At 38.5% G+C, this 9,193-nt stretch overlaps 1 protein-coding gene across 1 annotated transcript in view; it reads right to left on the bottom strand.

Moving 5' to 3' along the window:
• LOC126501688 (3-alpha-hydroxysteroid dehydrogenase-like) overlaps positions 1-6,692 on the bottom strand; it is a 28,615-nt gene extending 21,923 nt beyond the window's left edge. The window contains exon 1 of the mRNA XM_050142507.1: positions 6,528-6,692. Within this exon, the coding sequence (XP_049998464.1) occupies positions 6,528-6,611 (84 nt within the window). The 5' untranslated portion in view covers positions 6,612-6,692. The remainder of the gene's footprint in view (positions 1-6,527) is intronic.
• Positions 6,693-9,193: the final 2,501 nt, after the last annotated feature.

The following is a 9,193-nucleotide window of genomic DNA, read 5'->3' on the forward strand; positions in this document are numbered from 1 at the left end:
TTTTTTTTTCAATAAAAAAATTATATTAAAAAAAAAGATACTGAGGAGTATTTGCTGCACATCCTGTCCAAAACATCAGAATGCTTAACTTGGGAAATAGTGACCTGATATCTCAAGTATTGAAACAAGTAACTGTTCTGCATTTTTTTGGGGGGGGGATTTTTTCGAGACAGGGTTTCTCCGTAGCTTTTGGTTCCTGTCCTGGAACTAGCTCTTGTAGACCAGGCTGGCCTCGAACTCACAGAGACCCGCCTGCCTCTGCCTCCCGAGTACTGGGATTATAGGCGTGTGCCACCACTGCCCAGCTTGTTCTGCTTTTTTATAGGGTTATATAATCATATGGCAAACAAATGTGAGTGGATATAGTATTCATTTTTCACTGAGTTGCCCTCTGGTACTATCCTACGTCTCTGTATTTCTTTTGTATCTCTGTCTATTCTACCTAACATTTCTAATTCACATGCCCCTACTGTGGAGTGTACAAACTCGTCAAAGCTAGACCCCAACAAATGGTAGTGCATTACATTCTATCACAAGACTCTTTCGTGTAGAATAAATTCTAAGAGGACAGTGAAATAACCATAGTTGAACAAGTACAAAATAATGAACTGCTCATAAAATCATCACATATTGAAATCAACTTGATATGGATGATTAATGAAATGTCCCTTTACTGAGAAAGCCCAAACCTTTGAGTCATGGTCAACATTCTTTGTCTGCTGATTCAGAGCTAAAAAATAAATAAAGAAGAGAGAACAGCATTCTTTCAATATTTTGCTTTCACAGTGTTGGACGGAGGCCACTTAGCCCTGAAATAATCATATAGAAACCATATTAATGAAATCACTGTTTGGCCCATTTACTCTAGCTTTGTGTTGCTTAATTCTTACATATTACTTGAACCCATTTCCATTAATCTGTGTATTGCCATGTCACTGGGGCTTACCGGCTAAAGTTCTGGAATCTATCTCCAGCAGGGCTACATGGCCTCTTTCTGACTCCACCTTCTTTTTCCCAGCATTTTGTTTAGTTTCCCCCCACGTAGTTCTGTTTCCTGATAGCTCTGCTATAAGCCCAAAGCAGCTTCTTTGTTAACCAATGATATTCACAACATACAGAAGAGAATCCCACATCACCTCCCCTTTTCTGTTTAAATTAAAAAGGAAGGTTTTAACTTTAACATAGTAAAATTACATATAACAAAACAGGTATCAAGCAATAATTACAGTTACAATATCTATATCTACTTTACTTTTATCATAACTAAGAAAACTAGCTATAAATTTTTCAACTCCATCAAAGACTACAGAAGGATATATTATTACCCTAAGTAAACAGGAAGTGCATTGTAAGCAACTTCCAAAACTCTAGAAATGACAGGGACTTTTTGCTGCCTGGACAGTCACCCAAAGTTCTTCTGTACTGTTGGGGCATCCATCTTCAGCCTGTTGGCCCATAGTATCTGGCAGACTTCCATGAAACAGAAAATTTCAGAAACAGTTCTGCCTATATTGGAAGTTTTCAGTCACTTTCTTCTGTGTCCTACAAAATATCTGGCAGACTCTTTCATGAAGCAGGAACCCTGAAGGATGGTCTCACATTTAGGCAAGTTCAGCAGTCATTTCTCTGTGGGTCCTGCAGGTCCAGTTCATCAAGCAGTCCAGGCAAGAACAGTTTCTTGCCCAAACAACTAACCAACTCCATAAGGAGCCTCTTCAAAGCCCATCTTTTTCTTGAAATAGATTGGAGCTGCCAGGAGCAGATGTTTCTAGTTGTCATGATAAGTCCTCAATTCTTAAAACATTTTAAATACCATATTCTATAGTCTTTGAAAGGTTTGAAGAATGCCTATCTAACTGAAATATATCTCTGTATATCTAGACAGTCTAATATGACTACAATTTTGACTATTATTGATGATTATTAACCTATATTTCTTAATTATACATAATATTTTTAACCCATAAATCAGGAATTTTTATTTAATTATTAGTCCAGTGTTGACTCAGTGTGAGCAAATGGAGCCTGCCTGTGCTTCAGAATTTCCCCCCATCATCACCACTCACTTTTTTTTTTTTGAGTTAATTCATCAGTTTTATTAAGTAACTTTGCAGGCCAGAGTCATTTGCAATTGTTCTAATGAGCCTATACTAATGCAGCAGGTTTATTGCGATACATAACTGTTATTTGCTACCCAATCCACAAATAGGTATTTTTTTTATCTTTTTTTTATTGAGAAAAGGAAAAAAAAGTTTCTGCCTCCTCCCAGCCTCCCATTTCCCTCCCCCTCCTCCCACCATTCTCCCTCTCCCCCCACTCCTCTCCCTCTCCCTCTCCAATCCAAAGAGCAGTCAGGGTTCCCTGCCCTGTGGAAAGTCCAAGGTCCTCTGATGGAGGAAGGTCATTGGCTAATAAAGAAACTGGCCTGGCCCATTTTATTGGTTAGAACATAGTTGGGTGGAGTAAACAGAAGAGAATGCTGGGAGGAAGAGGAAGTGAGGTCAGAAGTAATTCAGCTCCTCTCAGAGCCAGACGCCTCAGACAGAGAGGCATGCTCTGCTCTCCCAGGCATATGCATGCAATGAAGCTCCGACCCAGGATGGACGTAGGCTAGAATCTTCCCAGGAAGCGCACCTTGGGGTGCTTACACACATTATTAGAAATGGGCTAGTCCAGGTGCTAGAGTTAGCCGAGAAGAGGCTAGATATAATGGGCAAGCAGGTGCTTAAATGAATACAGTTTGTGTGTTGTTATTTCGGGGCATAAGCTAGCCAGGCGGCCGGGGTGCTGGGGACGCAGCCCTGCCACTCCTATTTCAACAGTCCTCCCCCCTCCGTCCATGTCTAGGAAGGTGAACATCCAAACTGACTAGGCTCCCACCAAGCCAGAACATGAAGTAGGATCAAAACCCCGTGCCATTGTCCTTGGCTTCTCATCAGGATTGAGGGAACTTGGGGAAACAGGAAGATTGGGATAAAGGAAGGTTGGATAGGGGAGCAGGGAAGCACATATCTTAGTTAAGGGAGCCACGTTAGGGTTGGCAAGAGACTTGAACCTAGAGTGGCTCCCAGGAGCCCAAGGCGATGTCCCCAGTTAGTCCCTTGGGAAGCGGAGGATAGGGAACCTGAAATGACCCTATCCCATAGCAATACTGACGAATATCTTTCATATCACCATAGAACCTTCATCTGGTGATGGATGGAGATAGAGACAGAGACCCACACTGGAGCACTGGACTGAGCTCCCAAGGTCCCAATGAGGAGCAGATAGAGGGAGAACACGAGCAAGGATGTCAGGACCACGAGGGGTGCACCCACCCACTGAGACAGTGGGGCTGATCTATTGGCTCACCAAGGCCAGCTGGACTGTGACTGAAAAAGCATAGGATAAAACCGAACTCTCTGATCATGGCAAACAATGAGGGCTGATGAGAAGCCAAGGACAATGGCATGGGGTTTTGATTATACATAATATTTTTAAATGAGCTGTACAAACACAATACCATAATAAAGAGCAGAAATAACATAAAACAACATTGACCTTAAATTTGTATCCATAAAGCAAGGTCAATACTAATACAAATCTCTACAGCATTTTCCCCTTTAAATGTAAACAAATATTTGTAGACAATATTTGGGAATATGGGTGTAGTTTTTCTCCAAACTGTTTTCTGCTATTTATTGGGCAAAGTAAATTTTTGGGGGGTATTGAAAGTGACCTTTCAAGGGGTCTTGGTTCATTAAACCTCACTAGTCTGGAAGGATTCCACAGAGTCTCATCCTCAGTGGAAACAAAAGAACCTCTTTTCTGGCTACCTACCAAGGAATGTACAAACTCATCGAGGCTAGACCCCAAAAAATGGTAGTGTATTACATTCTATCACAAGACTCTTTCATGTAGAATAAATTTTAAGAGGATCATGAAATAACCATAGTTGAACAAGTACAAAATAATGAACTGCTCATAAAATCATCATACATTGAAATCAACTTGATATTGATGATTAATGAAATGTCCCTTTACTGAGAAAGCTCAAACCTTTGAGTCATGATCAACATTCTCTGTCTGTTGATTCAGAGCTAGGGAAAAAATAAAGCAAAGGAGAGAGAACAGCATTCTTTCAATATTTTTCTTTCACAGTGTGTTGAAAACTTATCTCATGAATGACTTGCACAAACAAGAATGTAAAAGAACCATCTTGTTTTGCTAAAAGATGCGTGAAGATACATTTTCATCTACGGTTTCATGATGAAGTGGGGTTAGCAGTCATGTCCAATGTACCTTTTGCATTAGATCGTTAATGGAGTCGGAAAAAATGAGATAGGTTAGAACTTGACCACAATTCTTTTACTTATCAAATTCACACAGCTTACAAAACAGGATTAGCTAGATACAGAATAATAGTATGTCATTTATTAATTTGACCTACACATATATTTGTACAAGTCATAGAAATGTTACTGTATCTCATTAACACCTGAGGCTAGTCTCCCTTCACCCATGTCAGATGACTTACAACTGCCTATAACTCCAGTTCCATGGAATTCCACACCTTCTTCTGGCCTTGGGGTCTCATATCTGTACCCCCACACATACATACATACACACATGTGTATATACATACATGAATTGAAATTAAAATAAATCTCTCAAAATACCAGAAATAATGACATTAATTTAAGTGATACAATTTATGTGGAACTCAAAATGTTGTATTTAATACAAATAAAAGGAAATAATAATGCTATGAGTTATTAAAACAGACATATGAACCCCCTAATATCACATAAAAATATCTATTTACATAAGTATTTGTTCTGGTTCTATTGTGAGAGAAAACATTCTTACGAATATAACACACATCATCTTAACTATATAAAATTGTTTATAGTATTTTTGTGTGTTCAATATGGCAGCTGGCACCATGAACTTCACCATTTTTTATTTGAAAATGAGATTAAAAATTCAGTACTTTAGATATTGCTCTATAAGCACAGCTTACATATATGCATCATAATTTTTTAAAAATGACTTATAAAGAATATAATCAAAATGAGCTTGTTTTTACTGGTATATGGATTTGATTCATCTTCACCAACAATAAAGATAATAAGAATGAAAATAAGTTAGAAAATTTTTTATTAATTTTCTTGTTTGTGCATGTGTTTGTGTGTGTGTGTGTGTGTATACACGCGCATGCATGCATGTGTGTGTGTGTATGTGTTGGACATCTGGAGCTCTAGGAAGACATATGAAAGTCAGTTCTCTCCTTACACCATATGAATTCTAGGGATCAATCAAACTGCTGTCATCAAAGACCCCACACAATTTCCCAGGAATTGATTTCTCTAATGTAGTCAATCTTCCTAAAATATTATAATGTTCTTCTTTGACACTTTTCCATTTAAAATTTTTTCATCTTATGTGTGTGAATGTTTTGTCTGAATGGATATCCATGCCTCACTTGTTTACTTCCAGCAAAGCAAGAAAAGGTTGTTGGATGCCCTGGAACTGGAGTTATAGACAATTTTAATTACAATGTGGGTGCGTGGGACGCAACTCCTCTGCAAGAGTAACCAGTACTCTTAACCACTGAGTGATTCTTCTACCTCCAACAGCTGTCCCTTTGGGCTCTCCTGAACCTGTCCCTATCCTTCTCTAAGTTGTACTGACCTCTACAAATTTATTGAAACCGCAGCTGTTGTAATATGTTTGCTCCTTACCTCTCTCTCAAGCTATGCATGTTATGAAGTAAAAATTCCTACCTAAGGAGGTAAAAATATCCCTACCATTATGTCTTCTGCAGGAGAAAACTGCCACTCAAGCTTTAAGTGCTGTCCTTGACACTCACTGAAAAAACAGAGTATGAAACCAGAATGTAAGCATTTTCCCATGAGAACCTCCTGTGGTTTTTTGATTCAAATGTCATAAACAGGAACAAGGAACAAGAATTTAGAGTTGCTTTGTTAAAGTATAGTACACCCATATAATGTTTTATTTATTTCTTTATTTGTTTGGTAAATGTTTCTAGAGTGAAAGTAGAAAACAAATCTTATTTCATCACAGTTCTGGAATTTCTGCTGCGGTCCTCATTCCCTGCTGCTCAGCAAAACACAATAAGCTCATCATTTTTTCATAAGCAACATCTCTAGTAAAGTCTATCAAAATATTTTATCTGGATCATATCTATCAGAAAAGGCAATTACTTAAATCACAGAAATAATCCATGTCACTAAGCCCATTACAATCAAACTCAAAGCACAATAGGAGCACTCATAGCTGCTTTCCACTTATTGCCAAACAGGCAGAAACTAAAGGAAAAGCAGAGTTGAAAATAAACAGTACTGTCCACATAACTCTCCAAGGAACAGTAGCAACACTGCCTTCCCTATTATACGTGGATAAATCTAATCTGGAGATTCTAGAGGTCTACTTCAAACAGGAGCAAACCTGAAAGTACCCTTCAACCTCCACACATCCTTGATTATTTTTTAAATAAACCCTTATACCCAAGACACAAATGTTACCTTCTCAGGCACAGTGGTTCCAAACCCCAGTATAGGAATGAAGTGACCATCATTCAGAGCCACACGCTGAGGCACAGAACTCATAGCTTGTCAATCAGGCAACTAAGCAGGTCTTGAGTCTTCTGCTTGCACAGGGTGCAGGCCAGCCAAATGTGAAAGCTCCTTAAATATCTAGTGGAAAGTGGCATGTGGGAGGAGCTGCTTAAAGCAATAGTCCACAGGAAAGAGAGCTAAAGGCTGCTTGCATTTGTATGAATGTGAACTCTAATAAATTACTGCAGAGTGAAAATGAAAGCATGAATTTCTTCTAGAAGAAAAGAGTCTGTTGATAATCCACACTGACTTCTTTAAATTGGCAAAATGAAACTGGTGGATAGTAACTGATCAATCACATGTTACCTACAACTGCTGCTGGGAGCTCAGTTTCTCTTGAAAAGGGTATCTCTTCTTTATTTTATAAACAGTAAGATTCTCATTGTGACTTTTCCACACAGACACATGGTATCTTGATCATACTGCCTTGTCCACAATGCCTTTTGTTCTCTCTTTGACTCCCTAAACAGCCCCCCTTCTACTCTACATCTTTCTGAAAATCTAGACACCATCTATGGGGAACACATGAGCTATTTGCCTTCTTAAGTTGTGATTTTTATGTTTATCGAGATCATTTTTACCTAGCTTCAGCCACTTTCATGCAAATAAGATATTTTCCTCCTTATAACTTAATAAAAGTCCACTTTATATGTAAGCCACATTTTCCTTATCCATTCATCCTTGGATTGGCACCTAGACTGATTCTATATATTGGTCACTTTGCATAGTACCTTTAAAAACACAGGTCTGTAGATATTGCTATTATTCTCACTTTGATTCATTTGCATACACTTCAGGAGCAGCATATCTAGAACAAAATGTTTATGTTTTAGCTTTCTGAAGCTACTCATACTGATTTCCATACTGGCTGAAGTAACTGACATTCTTACCAGCATTATAGAAGGACCCCACCACCACCCTTCCTCAACAGCATTCATTGGTCTTTATTTTCTGGATTCAGTCATCTCATTGGTGACAGAATCTCTAGCTTGGCCTTGCATATTCTTGATTGCCATAAACAGTGAACATTTTTATACTCTTATTAGTCATCCTAGAGCTCTTTACTTTCTTCATTTATTGTTGAATGGTTTATTATTTGGATTGTTCAGTACTTTAAATGTTCTGGATGTTCACACTTTGGAAGACGAATAGCTGGTAAAGGTCCACTTGCATTCCATAGGCTGTTCCTTCACTTTGATAATTGTTTCCTATTCCGACTGCTTGTATTTTTCCATATTTTCTATATGCTATGCTGAGATTTGCATAGCATTTAGGAAGGATATCTTTTCTATTTTTTGTAAGTACCTGCTAAGTAACCAGCCTTCTCTTCGAGACTTCATCCTCTATAGAGAAAACAAATTAAAGAAACAGTACAGAAATTTAAATAATCAGATAACTGAGTTTGCCTTGTTTCATCCATGTGATGATGATGACACACACAACTGAGTGGAGTACCCTCAGAGGTGATACTGGTACAGCCACCCCTTCTCTTGGTGGTGTGGAATGGCAGGATTGCTTGCTACACTAGCAATTGTATTGTCATTGGCACAGATGAAAAGGCAAACCCAACTAACACTGCTTCGACTAAAGGGGGGATTCAAACATGGCCATCTTGCACTATGTAGTGTAGATTGGAATGTCTCCTTGAGGTATGGGCTGTGCTACATAATTATAGAGGTTCCTCCCAAGCCTCCAAGAGACTAGATAATGTACTACAACCCCTGAAAGTAACAAATACAGGATGAGATTGTAAACAAGATATGATGTCAGCTGTGCAGCCCTTGCTCTGGGCAATAAGACAAGTAACTGAGCTAGCAGTCAATAAAAAATAATAAGAGAGGAAGTCCAATGAAAAAAAAAAGACAAGTGGATGCATGGGTTTATCTGTATGAACAATGAAAGGTCCTGACACAATATCCTAAGTACAAATCTAAGCTGTGATAATGAAAGGAGTGATCAAAGTAGTTAGTAACATAAGACAGGATTATAGCAGCCTTTAACATATCACAGAGGTGTTTTCCAACTTGGTAAATGAGACAAAAGCTAAAGGATTCACTAGGGTCTGGAGAATATAATCACTGCTACTGGTCAGGCTTCAATAGCATCTTTGTTTCTCAAGCTATTGAAAGTCGCACCCACCCTTATTTGAGGAGCTATTGATAGCTGATGGCTGGTTAGGGAGGGAGTGTCATTTTGCATTAAGTGTGTGGCACCTGGTAAGTGAGTCATGCTGAGTATATGAGCAGCACAAACTGAACTTCTTTTGAAATTAAAAATAAAAAGAATACATGAGGTAGGTAGGTGTTCGTTGGATCTAGGTGGAGTTAGGGGAAGTGGAGGAGTAAAATATGATCACAATATAATAATTATTGTGACCCTCCCAAATAATTAATAAGAAGTATTGTGTTAAAAGAAAGAAAATTGAGCATAGTTGCTCACACCTTTAATTCAGTACTCAGGAAGTAGAAGCAGACAGAACACTGTGAATTTGAGACCAGCCTGGTCTACAAAAAGAGTTCTAGAACAGTTAAGACTTTGTAGAGGGGCACTGTTTCAAAAATAAGAAGGAAAGA

The sequence above is a fragment of the Alexandromys fortis genome, unplaced genomic scaffold (assembly GCF_014885135.2).
Source record: "Alexandromys fortis isolate MF-2015 unplaced genomic scaffold, M_Fortis_MF-2015_v1.1 scaffold_5, whole genome shotgun sequence".
Classification (NCBI taxonomy): domain Eukaryota; kingdom Metazoa; phylum Chordata; class Mammalia; order Rodentia; family Cricetidae; genus Alexandromys; species Alexandromys fortis.